At 34.0% G+C, this 19,268-nt stretch overlaps 1 protein-coding gene across 3 annotated transcripts in view; it reads right to left on the reverse strand.

The window, feature by feature from the left end:
- Positions 1-377: 377 nt before the first annotated feature.
- The window catches only part of LOC148281582 (eukaryotic translation initiation factor 4 gamma 3-like), a 39,441-nt gene continuing 20,550 nt past the window's right edge, over positions 378-19,268 (reverse strand). For 2 of the 3 annotated variants that reach the window (XM_088226485.1, XM_088226486.1), the window contains exons 12-21: positions 18,599-18,784; positions 17,168-17,357; positions 14,975-15,037; positions 14,395-14,596; positions 14,068-14,260; positions 11,029-11,202; positions 10,226-10,363; positions 7,197-7,434; positions 4,549-4,659; positions 378-473 (exon numbers count right to left, since the gene is read on the reverse strand). In XM_088226485.1, coding sequence (XP_088082611.1) covers positions 379-473; positions 4,549-4,659; positions 7,197-7,434; positions 10,226-10,363; positions 11,029-11,202; positions 14,068-14,260; positions 14,395-14,596; positions 14,975-15,037; positions 17,168-17,357; positions 18,599-18,784 — 1,590 coding nt within the window. In that variant the 3' untranslated portion in view covers position 378. The remainder of the gene's footprint in view (positions 474-4,548; positions 4,660-7,196; positions 7,435-10,225; positions 10,364-11,028; positions 11,203-14,067; positions 14,261-14,394; positions 14,597-14,974; positions 15,038-17,167; positions 17,358-18,598; positions 18,785-19,268) is intronic. The other variant, XM_088226487.1, reaches the window with a different exon arrangement.

A 19,268-nucleotide genomic window follows, 5' to 3' on the forward strand; every position in this document is an offset into this window, starting at 1 on the left:
ATAAAAATTATTTCAAACAGGGTAAAATTTATTTGATTATTAAAGAACCAACCAAACAAAAAGATTCATTATTAATTATTATTCTTAGAAAAATACAAGTAGATTTCCTTCCTTAATTTAAATGTGATTGAAATGATAACTAAATAAGTGTATTTTAAAAAGGCTGAATTGTAATTTTTAAATACAATTAGACTAATGAAAAATAAATCATTTGAAAAATAAATGTAAGGGTCTTATACCATATTATTATCACCCTTATAAATGGAAATTAAATAGTTATGTTGTCAACAGGTTGTATCTAATAACATCAAACATTGGAAAATAATAAAAGCACTTTTTTTTATATTTTGCACTAAATGACACTTAGTCTTTCCTTGTTTAAAGCTCATCATCGACAATAGAAGCTGTTTCATCAGATGATCCAAACGATTTTAAGGCAGTGAAGAAAGAGGTCAAAGACATCAGCATAACCCCTGGAAATAAAAAAAAAGGTGAATATAAGGCATTTTAAAAATTAATTTACTAAGGAAGGTAACAATTTAAAAATAAAACAACATCGTCGGGTTTCTGGCACAAGTTGGAAACTACATAGTTAATAACAACATTATTTTTTTGTAATCTTCAAGTAAACACTAACACAAAGGAAAAAAAATTGTATTGGTTAAATAATTTTCAATGAAATATTTTGTCCATCGGGATCTCTGAAAATGACAAAATGTTAAGTACTCTGGGACAAATATATAAAACATTAATTTAAAAGAAAGAAATGTAAACTAATTAGGTCACTAAGCGAGACAAACAGATAATTTTAATGCGATGAAAAGAGATGGTAATTATCAGCTGATCATTCCATAAGTTTCAGATATCTGATAAGAAATCAGTAAACCTCAAAACTTTATACCAATGAACCGAAAGTCGCACGCTCTTTACAAAAAAAAGTGTATTGTGTTCAAATTGAAAGCAATATCATTTTTGTATGGTTAATTTGTATGACTGCTGTAACTGGTAGTGATTTTATGTGTTGAGAACTAAAAAAATATGTTATTATGTGTTCTGAATTGATTTCGGGAGTCCATATTATGAGAGATTTCCAGGAACCCAGCACGACAGTTAAGGAACCAGTCCATCCAAAGGCTAATCCAAACAGGATTCGAGCATTGGAAAAGCTCCAACCCTTCGACAGTGAAAACTGGGCCAGCGTGCAGTATGCGGATGTCCAGAAGAAATTTCTGGCAGAACCGTCGTTTGTTGAACTCAAAGTCAATGACGAGCTCAGATGCTGCGAACCTATTATCGTCTGCCAATCGCACCAAAGCATGGGAGATTCTTGCGCTTGGCCTACCAAGGAAATTTACTTCAGATGACAAGTCTGCCCTTTGGCCTTTCATCTGCTCCCAGAATGTTTGCGACTCTTACAAATTGGGTAGCCGAGTAACTGCGTCGGAAGGGTATACGGACAATCGTGTATCTCGACGACTTCCTCCTTGTGAGCCAATCCAAGGACGATCTAGGCCAACAAACACGGCTAGCAGTAGATACTCTACAATTTCTGGGGTGGAATGTAAATTTCCAAAAGTCAGTGCTCTCCCCAATACAAAACACCTGGGGATTGTATGGGACATGCGCAACAATCGCAAGTCCCTGTCAGAATGGAAGTGTACGGCATTCCACCAATCACTTCAAGCAATACTGTCTTGTTGGCAATGGTCACTAAAGCAAGCGGAAAGTCTCCTGGGAAGGTTAAACTTTGCCAACTTTGTGGTAAAAAGAGGACAACTGCACTGTCGACAGTTGCAGATAGCGAGCAAATCACTAAAGCACCTTCCACCAAGAAGGTTGGTCCCAATGACCGAGGAGTGCTTGCAGGAGGTAGAATGGTGGACAGAAAACTTGAACTCATCAAACACCATTCACAAGGAAATGTTCAGCCATTTCATGACAACAGACGCCTCAGACCTGGCTTAGGGAGCAACATTGGACGATTTAACTTTATCGGGTCAGTGGACCGACCTACAAAAAATTGGCATTCAAACCGGAAAGAGTTGTTTGCAGTGCTTGCAACCCTTCAACACTCAGCGCACAGTCTCTCCGGTTCAGAAGTCTTAGTGCAATCGGACAACAAATCAGTAGTCACATATATCTCCAAGGAAGGAGGCACCAGATCCATGACACTCTTAAATCTGACCCAAGACCTCCTAACCCTTGCAGACGAGTGGGATATCTCGCTGACAGCACAGTTTCTTCCCAGAAAATACAACGGAGACGCAGATCACCTATCTCGGGGAAAAACATCTCCGGAATGGCACCTTTTACTAGCAGCCACCGAACTAATTTTCAATTACTTCAGACAACCCGTTTGCTTCCAAAATACTTCAACATATGTTTCAAGAGATTGCACAGACTCGTGCGCAGTCTTTCAGAATGCTTTCAGTCAATGTTCGGATTACAATCTTGCCTGGATTTTTTCCCCGCCAAACTTAATACCACGGATCCTAGCACATCTGAACAAGGCAACCGGAACCTTTCTCCTCGCAAACCCGAGGTGGCCGAGGGCGTTCTGGCGACCAGACTTAATACGCCGATCATTAGCACCGCCATTGAAAACAGCCAACTTGGAATCTATACTAATTGACACATCAACCAGGAAACCTTCACCCAAAATCCAAGAACTGGAAATAAAAGTATGGAAAATTGGGGATGGGACACCGTTTTGAACAGATAGAATCCAAAGGAGAAGAATTTACTTCTATCAGGATGGCGAACTTCGACACTAAATGCTTATAAGCCAGCTTGGGACAGGTGGTGCCGCTGGGCATCAAAGAACAATTTCCATCCTAACAAACCTTCTGCAAACCAGGTGGCCAGGTACTTGGCACAGTTGTTTATTGAGGAGAAATTGTCAAATAACACTATACTAGTGCATAAGTCAGCGATAGCAACGTTCTGTAACCCAACGGCTGAAGAAAGTCTTAGTTCAATTTTTTGGTAAAACATACCCTGAAAGCGATATCCATGGCAAAATCTACTCTTTCAAAATCTCCAATCTGGAATCCACAGATTGTAAAAGACTGGCTATGTAAAAAAAAAAGTCCTAAATTAAACTCCCTATACGAGATCTCGTGTAGAGTGGCAACACTATTACGCTCTCATCAGGACGGAGAGTACACGACTTGACGTTACTAAATATCTCGGAAGGGAACCTGCAGGACGAAGGTACTTCCATTATCCTACATCTGTCTTTCGGATCAAAGACAGACACCCGGTCACACCAGCAATCCAGCTGGAAACTTGTAGAATCACCGGAACCTAACATAAACCCGGTCATTTGGATAAGAAAACTAGTAGAATTGTCAAAGGATCGAAGATCGGAAGTAGATAACCTCAAAAGCCAGTTTATAAGCACTAGGGGCCCGTAAAAGCTGCTACAAGATCCATTATAGGAGGATGGATAAAGACCACACTGAAAATGGCTGGAGTGGAAGCTACTCCCGGCAGTACACGTTCAGCGGTCGCATCCCTCAATTGGTTAGAAAACTACCCAATTGATAATATATTAGAGAGAGGAAACTGGACAACTGAAAATACCTTAAGAAAATATTATCAAAGAGAGTTGCTAAATCATACAGTCTCAAAAAATTCCTCTCTAGCAAGCCTGTTTCAACCGGTTAATATCAAATAAAGGCGTCACCCGGTCACCAGGAGATAACAGACAGATCTCTCATAATATGGACTCCAGAAATCAATTCAGAACACATAATATTGGAGTTTTACCCACCAGTAAAACTCTTATTATGTTTCTATTGATTTCTGGAGTCCAGGTAAGACCTACCTGGTGCATTATGATACTGTAATATGTAAAGAGTGTGTATGGATTAGTTTATACAATACCATGTTTTATACATAAACGAACATAAAAAGCTGCCGCTTTAAAAAAGGTATGAAAAATATATAGCAGTGTTGCGGACTCATAAATCGAAAGCGGTTCAAATACCACTCTACCATGGCTACCATTCTGCCAGGAATCGAACCTGGGACCTCAAGCATGGTAGGTGAACCCACCGACCACTACACTTATCTGCACTCGATCCTTCCTCGTTTCCTTTCCATTCATGCATTATATGAAAGCAGAAAGAGTGGTGTGGCATTCTATCCACTCTGCCTACAGCTACAGCAAAACGAATAATTAAGTAAAAACATCAATTCTATTTAACGAAATAAACGTTAAGACTGACCACTATGAACATGTGCAACTTGCAAAGCTACCAAGATTTTCAGACAGATATCACACGTTTTGTTAACATGAAACATTTAGTAAAAAAAGGAGACTTTAAGCTGTTACCTATAATATTAATGATTTCCTTTTTTTTTCTCTCCTTATTTCACCTTTTATTTCAATATCTCGTGGTTGTTATTTTTTTGTCCTAGCTTTCATATATTCCTAGCTGTTTTCTTTCATACTTCAATATCATACTTGTACATAAATAAAGGGTTTTTGTTACTATGGACTGTAGTCGTCTGTAAATAAATAAATAAAAGATATATTTTTACCTTTGCCTTCTTGTTCGGCTGAATCATTGTTAGTTTCCCAAGTGAGAAATCCTTCAGTTGATATTACCTCCCCGGAGTCCCACAGATGATCGAACAATTGCCCAGTCAAACCTACAAAATTAAAGTAAATAAGTACCACTGACCTCCATATCCGCGGGTTTCTGGAACAAGTTGGTAACTAAAATTTTACCTATTGTAAAATATTACACCTTTAACGTTAAAATCTCATTCCAAATCATCAATTCTAATAAAACTGCAAGTTGAATAATTATACAACATTATTTTTTGTCAACAATGTACAAATGTTTTTAGACAGGCTGGATTTCCTCCCTTGGGGGTTATTTAGATTTGAATTTTTTGAAACAGAAGGAAAACATTTTTGAGAAGGAAATATGTAAGTCTAGGCACTTACAGAGCTTATGACCTGCCATTGGCTGATTCAAGTGGCCACTTTGCACACAGTGTAACATTCACCATTATGCCTATGTGTAAACATGCACATTTCCCGAACTTCTATCTGTTGACTTTTGTTTAGCTCTTTTACTTCATTTTTAATGATGAAGTTGTATTTTTTGTAATCATAAAATGGTCATTTTCACGCCGGATTTGGAGAGTGAAACTTGTGTAAATATGCAGGATTTTAATAAGAAAAATATTTATACTTGCTATGCAGAGAATGAATGTGATGCTAATACAGCAATTAATCTGTATAAGAGAGAGCACGAAAATAGAACTCGTAACAAGGAAGACAGAGATGCTGTTCTGTGGCCAGTGTTTGTGTGAAAGAAATTCAGTCAGTTATTGGCGGTGAGCGGGGTTGTACACATGTAAGATGGCCGGCCTATTTATGATTTTAAATTTATTTTAATATAACAAGGCTAAATTTTATTTTTATTTTTATAAATTACGAGCTGAACCCGGCAATGCTTTGCTATTGCTAGATTTGAGAACTTGCTATATAGATTAAATGAACACAATCGAAAGTTTGATTTCAATTACTGTATTTAGTACAAATTAGATATGAGTGTATACATTATTATTTTTGTGTTTCGGTTTAGATAAATAATTGGGAGGACAGAGAATTCTGATAAATAGGTGTTGGAACATTGTTTTCCTGTCACTGTCTCGCAGATGCCTCCCCGATACTGTGTGAAAACGACAACTGCATGTCCGACCGTTTTCTGCACCTCAAAACTGAACCGATTTTGTTATTTTTTTAGACAGAGTATCAGAATAAAATTTTCTGTATCTATATGTTTTGCGTTTTTCAAAAATAGTTATTTTTGTATACCGTGCACCGTGCTCCCACAGACTGCAGATAAAACTGTGCTTTTTTTACGGGTTTAAATGATTCTAGTTCCCATAATAAACTAAACAATATAGGAACACGCCAATGGTAAATATCTAGAGTGTGTAAAAAAGAGCTCTGCGCTGGTTTGGACATGTAGAACGAATGGACAACAAAAGAACGGCTAAAAATATTTACAATGCGAATGTTCATGGATGCAGAAATAGAGCAAGACCGAGAAAGACATGACGTGACCAAATCCAACAAATACTTGATGATGGATGTGTCAAAAGTCGGAATAATTGGCAAGCGTGCATGAGAAGATCTATGAATGTAGAGGAAGCGAGGTCTGAATGCAAAGATAAATTGATATGGCGTTCTATCTTCTCTCCCTACCCTTATGGGGAAACGGCGTGATAGTGTGTTATTGTTGTTGTTTTTGAAAAAAAAAAAAAGCATTTTTCTAATGCCATAATTCCGAGAGAAAATACGTGAATCCGTCTATATGAAGAAAAGTCGGACCACGTTCCTCTTACGATTAAACATAATTAAGTATACTTACAAAAATCTTTAGTAAAACTATTCGGATAAACGTAAAAATATTGTAACTTTTCATTGATAAGTAGGTACTTGTTTATGATTGAATTCCAAATACAAAAATAATAGATATTTAAGAATGAATTTAAGTAGGTACCTAAGTACTTGTTTATGTTTGAATTCCAAAACAAAATAATCAATTATTTTCAAATAAAGAATTCTTTTAGCAAATGTCAAACTCTGCTCAGGGATGCATTTTAGTCAGGAATGCGATTTTCAAAAATGTTTACAATGTCAGTTGATATTTCTTTAGTATATCCAAAAATCCAGTAAAAAGAAATAAATAAAAGGGATGGAAAAGGAATTATTACAGTATGTTTCTATGTTTTTTTTTCAAATGTCTAAAATCCAGAATATTCCGTCTACTGCTAAAGGTTGCACAATGTTACATCGCCACACACAAAGGATTTTTTTACCACAGTATTTTAAAAGACCCAGCTCACATTCACTACAGTAGGATTATTCAAAGGACGATCGCCTGTCAGCTCTACTTAGGGATGTCCTGACTCCCATATAGAATCCATGAAATGTCCACCTCCATCGTAAAGTGGCAAGTGGGTAATTTTGTCACTCACATTTTTCAGTCAAGACTTGGCTTATCACCATCAATATAACCACAAAATATTCGATAACAGTATATTGTAATGAATTAGTTTCTTATTAAAAAAATCAATTAAATTTTTTTTTTTTATTTTTCCTTGAAACACAAAAGAGAAGACTTTATGTTTAAAAAAAATTATATATTTATCAGTAACAAACATACCTGAGGGGTGTTCCAATTTAATCATGAGATGTTGGATAGCAAATAGACATTGCAGTTCGAATTTATCTTTAGTTCCAATGTACGTTATTAATAATGGGTTATATGTGTTTAGTCGCTGGTGTGCTTCATCATCAAATCTTGGTTTTGCATTTTCCTTGGGACAAAGTGTGTAAGTAAAAACAGCTTCAGTCAAAGCTCTAATAAACCAATCACTCTTGACTGATTCACCAATACGATTCTGTAACATAAAATAAAAATGCATATAAATTTGTAGACAAAATTGTGGAATTTTACATATACAGTAAAACCCCCTTTTTACACTTTTCAAGGGAGCAAAAAAAAAAGTGTAAAACTGAGGTAAACGTTAAAGTGAGGAAAGGGAAAATGTATGAAAAATAGTATATATTATTAAAAAACGCGTGTTTTTATTTATAAAACTGATAAGAGATTTCATCAAGAAATATAAGTAAACTTGTATAGTTTTTTTTTAAAGAATGTTATTAATTAGTTTTTTTTTTCAAAAACATATTTACCTTTCATGAATGATTATAACACATTTAGGAAGTGCCATAATACAACAGATTTATTTACACAATAATTTACTACTATAGTAGTAAATATAATATATAGCTGCTATCGTAATACATATGAAGGTCCATGTCTACAAAAATTTGGCCAAACTCAAAACATTGTTGACATATGTAGCTATTATAGTAAAAACACAAAAGATTTTTCACAATTTATATTTAAAGTTAAAATTAAAATTAAACAGCCTGTATAAGAAATAAATTGTTTGAAAATGAAATAACTTGACTGAATACTGAGCGATTACAAGCGCGGCGACAAAGCGAGAATAAACACACATATTGTATATGAATAAACAATAAACACATCAAAAATTAAAAGCTCGGTAAACCCAAAATCCGGCCTCGTGGTATAATGGTCAGCGCGTTAGCCTGCCATGCAAGAGGTCTCGGGTTCGATTCCTGACATGGTTGATACGAAATATTTTTCACACTAGAATACTTCATAGTCCCTGAACTAGTACCTGAAGAGTAAGACTGATCATCTTACCTTCATGTAAAAAAAATGAACAAGATACGCTGCGATTGGTGCAGTGCCAATGCAGCGCCCTATGCACCATTAGGTGCGGAAAGGTAATGATGATGAAACCCAGAAGCCATTTGCCATGTACTTGCACGCCTGTATTTGTACGCCATAAAATAATCACGCACAGAAACAAAATTAATCTCATTAGGACGAATTTGTTCTAATAACATATGGGAATGCGTTAAATATAGTCTGTATAAGAATGTATGAAAAAAATGGGACTTGAACATTTCTGTGTAAAAAGCGGGAAATTGTAAAACCGGGGGGCGTAAAAAGGGGGTTTTACTGCATATACAACACTTTGGCACAAAATGTTAAACAGTAAAACTCTCTTTTAATGTTTTTTAAGGGGAGCAAGAAAAAAGTGTAAAACTGAGGAAAACGTAAAAAGAGGAAAAGTGAGAAAACGGAAAATGTATGGGAAAAAAAAAGAATTACATTTTTTTTTTGTATGTGTTTTTAAGAAGATACACATGAAATCAAAATTTTTAAAATTTAGTGGACTTGACGTGTAAATATACTGCCAGAAAATTTGTAAAAACTGTAATAATTGGGGATTTTTACCATCTCTTTCATTAAAAACCGTTTTATTTTCTTTATTTTTTCAAACAATTTATTTTTTTTAATTTAATTTAAAAGACGCTAAAATTATTGTTTATGTAAATTTAAAAAAACAAAAATAAAATTTAGAAAAACATAAAATACATCCAATTATTTTTCCCCTAAATGTTAGGAAATTTTATTTTCATGGTATCACTTTTTTTTCTATGGCATCCCTAAAAACAACTGTCACTTATTTAGATCGCGGCAGATTTCATACTTTTATAATAACTTTTTAAACCATCATCTGTTTGTAACTTTTAATATTTCTATTGTTACATTTTTTAACTTTATGCATCGCAATTTATTCATGACTTTATTGTTTCTAAACGAGTGTGAACTGTGTATGTTTTTTTTTTTGCACCACAAGAGGCCAGTAACAATGGTGAATTATAGTACAGGACACCCAAGCTTGAGAAAATTCACAATTAAGCTTTGTGTTCTCACCGGGAATCGAACCTGGAACCTTCCGCGCGCGAGTCATTGGTCTTAGCCATTGCAACACGGAGGCCGCCATATTTTTAACACATGAGAATATAACTTTTTTTTAGCAAAAAGGTCAATTACACTGCACCTGCGATGAATTTAGTTTAAGACAATAATTGACCCTTTAGTTGTTTACCTGCTTTTATTCTTTATTTGTGTAATATGCGCTGCGGCGCGCGGTAATGTTTTTAGTTTGAAATAAATTTGGCTTTTTGACACCTCAAATAATTTTTTTAAATTTTCAACAAAAACCCGGGATGATAAAAACGTTGATTGGGGGGAATATTTGTAAGAAAATGTATGAAGAAAGATGGAACCTGAACATTTCAGTGTAGAAAGCGGGAAAATGAGAAATTGAGGAATGTAAGAGCGAGGTTTTACTATATAATGCAAAAGTCTAGTTTAGACACAACATCATCGAATGTATACCCCCCAGGCACACTCACAAATATTGCCATTATTTTAAATTACAATATGAAAAATGTAAAAGACAAATTACATATTAGGACAGTAAAAAAACTTCAAAAGATGTTTCCTAAATTCTTAAGCTTTTTCACAAAAAATATAAAATTATTAAATATGAATCAATTTTGTGCAAACAGTAAAAAACTACTAAATTAGTTTTATTTGTTTTCAACTTATTAAAAAGAAAAGCAGCAAAAACAGCGTTGAAAATATGATATTCATACCTCAATATTTAACAATACAAAATACTGTCTATCTATTGCATAAACACAAAGAATAAAATCTCATTTAAGGACAACATTTTCAGCGACTGAAATTATGTCTACCATGACTATGTATACTTATGTAGAAAAATTACTTTTCATTACCTGAATCCATTTATCCACGTCATCACATGGAGTTTTATTGTTTATCAAAACTAACATTTCATTGAGGGCGGCTTCTGGGTTGGTAATTTGTTGATGACCAAAGCATTCTAGGGGGAGAACATTGGTGAATTCTTCAATCTACAAGATGGGAATAAATAAGTACATGATAACATAACAGTAATTCACGACAGTATAATAAAAGCACATCAGTAAGGTGGCATCTGGCTAGCAACAAAGAGGACCTGCAATTCTCGGTAACAAAAGTCTAAGGTGCATGCAAGAGTCGATTTGCTGAGAAATGTTGGGAAATTGAATAGTTTTTAAATAAATGAAAGCACAACGTAATATGAGATCACTGGGAACAGCTAGAGGAATTTGCGTATTTGGGAAGCATTATTACTAGAGATGAAAATATATTGAAACGAGGGCGAGTGCTGGAAACAGGGTGAACAGCGCACTAAAATAAAAATTGTAAAATGAATGTTTGTTGGGGGATTTCAATTAAGGAGTTCACAATGGAGTCCTGGTGCTAATTCTTATGTATTGAATTGGAAAAACAAGGATGAAAGTAGGTTGAATGCTGTCAAAATGCGACCTTTCAGGAGAATAAGTGGTGTAAAAATTCATAAAGACTTGTAAAATTAAATAAATATGCTATTTTTTTAACAATATTTACATAATATATTTTTTTTCACAAGTCTTTAAAAGAATTATCATTTGAAATTAAAATTTACTCCTAATTGAGATGAGTTATTATTAGTTATTTTTTACAAAGCGAATATTTAAAAAAAATCTGTACTTACTCTCTTTTCATTAAACCAATCTGTGAGTTTCATATTTCCATTCTCCCATAGTGCATTCACTTTGCTTCTTTGCTCCTTGGCTTTCATAGACAAAAATGCTAACAAAAATTCATATCCCATTCCTACGTCAATAACTTTAGCAATTGCTGTGTGAATTTGTTTTAGAGTAAGAGGCTGAAAGAAATTTGAGAGGTTATTAGAGATCATTCGTGATTAGAGATCATAAAAAGAAAGAGATTGATTTGAAGATATACTCAATGCTAAAATGGATGTAGTATTAGGTGTACAACTTTGCTTCAGCCGTTTTTTTTCCAAAATTTGAAGCATTATTTTTTAAAAACTGGTTATATATTCATGATTCAAAGTATTGTCCATCGCTGGCCATTACTTTCTCCTATCTTTCGGGCAGTGTACGAATCCCGTGTTGAAAAAACTGGTCATCTTTTGAAGCAATCCACGCATTGACAAAAATTTTTGACTTCTTTAAAAGACCGGAAGTGCTGGTAAGCCAGGCCGTGTGCCATTGATCAAAACAAGTGATAGTCAGAGGGAGCAATGTCTGGAGAATACGGCAGGTGAGGTAGGACTTCCTATTTCAACGTTTCTAAGTATGTCTTGATCACTTTTGCAAAATTATTTATCGTGTCTCTCGTTGTATTGCGGCCATTTGTCTTTCAATACTCGGCTCAAACGCATCAATTGCGTTCAATAAAGATTGCTTATGATTGTTTCATTTGGTTTTAACAGCTCATAATACACTACGCCGAGCTAGTCCCATCAAATACATAGCATGACCTTAGCACCGTGAATATTCGGTTAGGCCGTCGCATGGCTGGAAAATCCCCACAATTTACTGCGCTTGGGGTTATCGTAATGGACCCATTTTGCGATGCAGAAATCCCTTCCGTCTTTGCCTTTCAAGCAACTGTTCACAGCTGTTCAACATCTCTTGGTGTCAACGCGTACATCACCCAATTTCCTTGCTTATGAATCATTCCCATGGTTTTGAGGCGTTTTGGAATTGCTTGTTGAGTCACTCCCAGAGATCGTGCCAATTCTTCTTGACTTTGACACGAGTCTACAACAAGTAATGTCTCCAATTCTGCATCTTCAAAAATCTCCTCTCTTCCACCACTATGACTGTCTTTAATGTGAAAATCACCGTTCTTGAAGCATTAAAACCACTCAAGATATATTATTTTACTATTAGCAGCTTCACTGTAAGTATTTGAGAGCATTTTATAAACCTCAGCCACAGATTTCTTCATATTGAAGCCTCAAATTATGAGAATTTGGGTCGTAAACTAACACTTTCTATTGAGAATAACTTTATGATGCAGACACAAATCAACAAATGCTTCTATGAGATTATATTGACAGATGCCCAAGTTTGTTGCATGAGGTGTATGATTTATTTATTTCGACCACTACTTACCGCTTAAGCCATCTACAGAAAAACGGCGGAAGCAAAGTTTGACACCTAATACTTATAAGACTTAAATTAAGAGGCATTAAATATATATCTATGTACATGTCATATTAAGCAAAAAGCCTTTGATCCATAAATTAGTTGCCAAAGTACCTACTCAAAATCTGCCTGCAAATGATCAGTATTTGCATAAATCATTAAGTAAAACCTTGTTTTTACGTTCCTCAATTTTACATTTGCCAGATTTTTACGCCGAAATGTTTAAGTCCCATTTTTCCATACATTATCATTCAAATATCCCCCCCAATTATCATTTTTTTACGTTTTTCATAACCCCGGTTTTAGAATTTTCAAAACTCATTCTATCTGTCAAAAGACGCCGAGCCACACGCCGCCGCGTTTGCCCAAAATGGTGAATAAAATCTTGATTTGGTACCTTGGTAAATGAAAATGTGTAAATTGTTATTTCAAACTAAATTCAAAGTAGGTTCAGTGTAATTGACCATTTTGTTTAAGTATGTAATTTTGACATTTTACTCAATTGTGGCATGTGGTTGACGCATGAAGAATAAAGTCTTTACATCAACAGTCACTATAGCTGCCAACATTTGGATCCCATGTTCAAGCTTAAACAAGATCCTCGTCTTCGAGGCCAGGCTGGAGAAAACAAGATTCAATCTAAATCCACGGAAGCATTTCCTGAGCAATAGGGTTGTTGATGGTTGGAATAAGCTGCCACAAGAGCTGATCTCAATGTGTAGTCTCAATGGGTTCAAAAATGGACTAGATTTGCTTTCGGAAAATTTAAAGTGCACCAACAACTAACTTTCGTTTAAATAGATTTAAGCATATCAGCTTTAAGCTGCTCGCTTAAAATTAATAATAATCAATAAACTACGATGCAGAAAGTGTAAAAATTTGGTAATAAAAATATAATTTGAAGTTATAAACATCATTTGGAAAGAAGATTGTTAAAAATAATAAAAGTGTGAAACAGTTTCGCCGCGATGTAAATGACAGTTAAATTATGTAGTGCCACACTAAAAATGTGATCAAAAATAAAATTTTCTAATATTTAGGGAAAAAATCATTGTATGCAAATTCTAATTTTTATTTTTGTGATTTTAAGGTTAAGTACCTACATAAAATTATGTTTTTTTTTTGAAATTCAATAAAATAAAAACCTATTGTGGTATTGACTGAAAAAATACAAAATGTTTTTAATTCAATCATAGGTAAATAAGAATAATATCCAACTATGACAGGTTTTATCATTTTTCTGCAGTTTTTCATTTCCTCACTTAAGCGTTTTCCTCAATTTAACACTATTTTTGTTGCTCCCTTGAAAGATGTAAAACGGGGGTTTTACGGTATCTAACTTTAAAAAAAAACTTCTAACTGAAATGATTATGTAAGATAAAAAAAATTGCAGCCCCTGTAGAGCAATGGCTAAGATGTTTCTTAAACTATGCTTTGATTCCCGGAGATCACAATATTTTTTTTACAAGTGATTTTTCTCCTGCCTGGGTGTTGTATTATGTATTTTCCACTGTAATTGGGCCACTTCCCTCATACATAAAATTAATGCAAACAATAAAGTAAATACTCACATTTTTTAACATATTACCCCACAGAAAAGCGGCAAGAATATCCCATATTGTTTCATCGCCATCCAAAAACAGATCAATTGAAGTATCCATGACTTGCTTGAAAGCTTCGAGGAATTCCTCTAAGGTCAGAGCTTGGTCATCGACCAACCTCCCAGATACTTCACCAATTATTTGCATATTTTTAACTTTGTTACTGAAAAAACCACCAAAATTAGACAGAGAAAGAACGTACTAGAAGTATATCATTTACACATTCAAGAAAATAATACCCTTATTAGATAGCGTTAAGATACAGACATATTTATATTATTCAAATGGATAACTTACAACTGGAGTCCCCACAGAATTAGTTCTTTCATTACAAGGATAATTGAAACATTTCCATTGAGAAAATTTCTTTGAATTTGGTCTAGAATTCCATACGGATTGTCATTTTGAGACTGATCCATCAAGGCTTGAACCTTCCTAGGAACATCATCCCCGAATGATTCTAAAGTGCAAGTCAATTTTTTATTTGGATTAGAGTCATCTGTAAATAAAACAAACAAAAAAGTAAAGACAAGTCAATTATAAACAAAAGATACAATGCAATATTTACTTGTACTCGACATAACTAAATATACACAGAACTTAATTTCTCACGTTGAAATTCACTTTTAAATATTGGTGTTTCAATAGAAGCACCCTTTGATATATATTTGCATCCTAAACTATCCAACAAGGCTTGAACCTTCCTAGAAACATCAGCACCGAATGATTCTAAAGTGCTAGTCAAATTTTTTATTATTTGGATAAGAGTCTTCTATAAATAAAAAAACGAAAATGATAAGTCCTTTATAAACAAAAGATACAATGCAATATTTACTTGTACTCTACATAACTAGATAAATAAAACTTAATTTCTCACGTTCAAATTCACTTTTAAATGTCGATCTCTCAATAGAAGCACCCTTGGATATATATTTGCGTCCTAAAATAAACAACACATATTTAACATATTGAAATAAAAAATACTAGTTTTACAATAATTCAAATAAGTTTTAAATTTCTCATAAATCTATTGGCTGCTATCTCATTAATTTATTTAGCACATCACGCTGTTTTGGCTCGTTTTCCTTTCCGCGCGGCAAACACACCGCTGTGTTTCCGAGGTGCTGCGGACTTTCGACCTTATTTTCACTGTGAGTAAGGGCCAGAATCCAGAATAATAATATTATTATTTGTATTAGAAGCAAACTTATAAATCTCCATTGAAGGAGTTACTGAGATATTTGCGAAAAACTTCTAAAAAAAAATTGCGAGATTTCTAATTATGCTTCGCTAACTTAATAGAGAATGCTAAGTTTGCGGTGTCAAGTGATATAATTGAAATCTGTTTTGGCAAGATTTAGAGACGGGTTTGAATTACGCAATTATTCAGGTAGGTAGGATTATGTATGGTTTATTTTGAAATTAATAACTTATTTTTCGTTTTTGGTGGAGATTTCTAAGTTTGCTTCTAATACCCTCATATCCCCCATTCTCATATCTGATGAATTCTTATCTAAACAATAAAAAATACAGAAACTTCATATTTTTTATTAAACACCTTTTCATGAATAGATTTTTTAAGAAATACATATGTTTTTATTTAACTTTTTGTACATAATGTAAATTGTTCACTGGTGCTTATTGCCAAATGCCAATTTCTTCAAACCAAACTATTTTAATACATACCTAAATAAATTTCTATGCTTTTGTTTTGTTTCAAGAATAAGCCTGTAAAACAAAGTGTGCAGCTATATACATTTAAAATGTCTCATTTCTCCGCAGAAGAAATTTCTGAAGCAGTACGGATTCCTAACACGGATTCCTATTTTGAAATGAATAATGTAGAGTTTAAAGCAGATGAAATTCCAGATCATCTAGATCTTTCAAAATCAGAATAATCGCAAAACAAGTTTGCAACTACCTTCCAATGCCGCTATCGAAAACTTAGCAGGACCTTCTATGCAACCAGAAGCGCCAATCAGACAACCGTGGGTGGTTGGTCCATTTGTGCCCATAATTCATGAATTCAACAAATTCACGGATGAGAAATCCAATTTTTCAAATATATCTTTAATTCTAAATTGATTGCCAGGATAATTGACGAAACAAATATTATTTTTTTTACCTTAATGAGGCGTATAAAAATATTCTCAAAATGTAGAACTTTTTCATGCTAACATGGTGGCAATGGCAGTCGGCACTCAACAATGGAGGAAAATTAGTCGACTAATTTATTTGCAGAGAATGTAATGTTGCTCTCTATGTCTTATGTTTTAAATTTTACAATGAAACTTAAAATCATTTAAAAAATTAGCCAAATCGTCTTAATGATAAAGTGTCAAAAAAAAATCACTCTTATGTTGAAGAAAATCACATGCGTCGTTAATCTATGATCATAACGCAATGTAGTTATTTTTTTTAATTGTTTTTATAACAAATTTTAATTATGTCTGTAATATATACAATGAAAAAAAACGTGATCAGTGCAAAGTCCTAGTGAAATTTTACCAACATAAAGATAACAAACATACAACACACAAAATCGGGTTGTGGTCCTGTGGCTAGTGTCTCGGATTCACGGACCAAAGGTCCGTGGTTCGAATCCCACTCTACCTCAACTCGATTCCATTTTCTAATAGTGAGTTATTTACAACTCGTTGAAAATGGCCCTCAAAATTAAATATTTGGGTAAATCATAAGAACGCAAATATTTCATTTTTACTAAAAAAAAAAAAAATATTGATAGGACACTGTTCGTGAATTTAGTAGATTATTTTATTTAGATTATTTTTATATGTTTCTCGCATTAAATGTTTTTTTCTTCGGCTAGGTATTCTAAGATTATGAGAAAAGAGGTTTGTGTGAACAGTTCTTGGCTTTTGCACTTTTTTATGGTATTTTTTAGTGTTTTAAGTGAGCTGAGTGAAAAACTTGAATGGGTCCAGCGTGAGAAGGTGGGTGAAGAAAAATCCTAATATTCTCATGCATGCTTTAAAATGTAAGACATACTCGTAACTTAATAAAAATGCTCATGCACAAGAAGTGATTATGTATGTAATTTTATTCTCACCTGATCGGTGGTTGTTTTGAGGTAAATCTTCCTTAGCATCACGCAATGCGTTATAGGAATTATGTGACTCAGTTGTATTCTTGTGGCTTAGAGAACTGTTCACATTTTGACCAGTCAATGAATCCTTAGTAGCCGCCCCTTTGCTCCACGAACATGTTGGTGGCCCGAGGGATATATGAGTTGCAGGGGGCTGTAAAATTGTTTTTTTTATTTTTATCAACTAATTAACCTAGTTTTTACAATTTAGGATCAACAAATTTGGATATTATATTCACAAAACCCTTAACCATGCGCCCTGAATTGTAAAAATTTAAATGCAGCATATCTAAATCATCTGTTAGAGAAGGTTAAGTTATCAATTTTACGCTTAAGGGACAATGTAAATCCACCATTAAAAACAAAATATTTCATAACAACCTTCCCGGGAATCGGACCTGGGACCTAGAAGCACTACACTATGAGGCGAATGTTTCTCCGCTCAATTTCCTTTTTCAAGATTTTTTACATGAGAGCAGCCATCGAGTCAATCACGCTCATCCAGGATGCTGGTTCTATATGCATTAATAGGATTATATAAGCATATGCAATCCTTACAGCACACAAAATACATATGCAAACGAACTATTTTAATTTCTTTACTATTTGGGACTAAAGCCATCTAAAACATACTTAATAAATATTCTAATTTCGCTTAATTGAACTGAGTTTAGCCAAGAGAGCAAAACACCAACAGCTGTGCCCTGCCGTGTTTAGGTAAGTCATTGAACGTGTTTAATACTTTTTAATCATTGAGGGTAGACAGGGTGTTCTTTAAACCCTGTCACATCCGAAACCACGATGATCAGTATGGGCAAGAAGACATATTAGCATATCTAAAAAAATATTTAGAATAAAGAAAAATTTTAAAATGAAATATTAAAAAAAACAAATGGTTGCTTACTTCTGCAGGGGAGAAGCGAGAAGGGGGCGGCCGCGCGGTCGATGGTGTATCAGAATCCCCCCTCCCCCCTCTTCGTTTCTCCCCTACAGAAGTAAGCAACCATTTGTTTTTTTTAATATTTTATTTTTGTAAATTTTATTAGTTCTAAAAATTTATTTTTATGTGCCAATATGTCCTCTTGCTCATGCTGATCATCGTGGTTTCGGATGTGACAGGGTTTAAAGAACACCTGTATACTAGAAGCAAACTTATAAATCTCTACTCAAAGTGAAAAATTATTTACTGATACCAAAGTAAGGTTAACATAAAAATCTACTAAATCTAAAATTAACAGTTTGCTTCAAAAAAATCCCTAAAACAGTTTAAAATTATAATCGACAATTTTAACTTAGTAAATAATTTTAAAACCTTTTCATTTCTTTAAAATAACCATTGTAAGCAGTAACATATCCTAAATATTTTTTAGATGTTTTTGTAAAACGTGAACTTACCGCAATCATTTTACTTAGTTTACCAGGATCAACAGCATAAGGCTGGGGCCTAGACCTGGAGTTCTTGGAAGGGGCATTCATCCACCCATCTTCAATGGCACTCTTGGAACCTCCTCTCTTGTTCATGTTGCTAGGGCGATCTTCCCGACGTGGAGTATTAGACTGCGATCCATAATTGCTCATAGACTGGAAATCATAATATAAATATGTATCTACAGTAAAACTACAATTATGTGGATTAATTAGTGCCAAATTTGCTTTTGAAATAATACAGACAATTGGAATCACATTAAAAGCATACCTAAACATGTCCAGCAAAGTTAATAGCTCAATTAAATTTTAATAAAAAACTTCACCTTTATTTTGTATCCCCGACAACGATCTGGATATTTGGCAATCCTGATGACTAGAGTTTAGATAAACGGAGCTCTACTGGACATATATTTATGTTCTAAACTACATAAATTAAGACTATTGACAAAATCACAAACACTTCACCCAGTTTTGAAATATGGGACAAAAGTTTGTTTTAAATGTTAGAAGTACATAAAATGTATTTTATAATCATTTTTTCGATACCTTATGATAGGTCATAAGCCCTGTAGATGCCTAGACTTCTACATTACCTTCTCTAAAATGTTCTTCACCTCTATTGTAATATGTTAATATC

Source organism: Micrasema longulum, unplaced genomic scaffold (genome assembly GCF_059751315.1).
Source record: "Micrasema longulum isolate JH-2025_06_02 unplaced genomic scaffold, ASM5975131v1 h1tg000435l, whole genome shotgun sequence".
Taxonomy (NCBI): Eukaryota; Metazoa; Arthropoda; class Insecta; order Trichoptera; family Brachycentridae; genus Micrasema; species Micrasema longulum.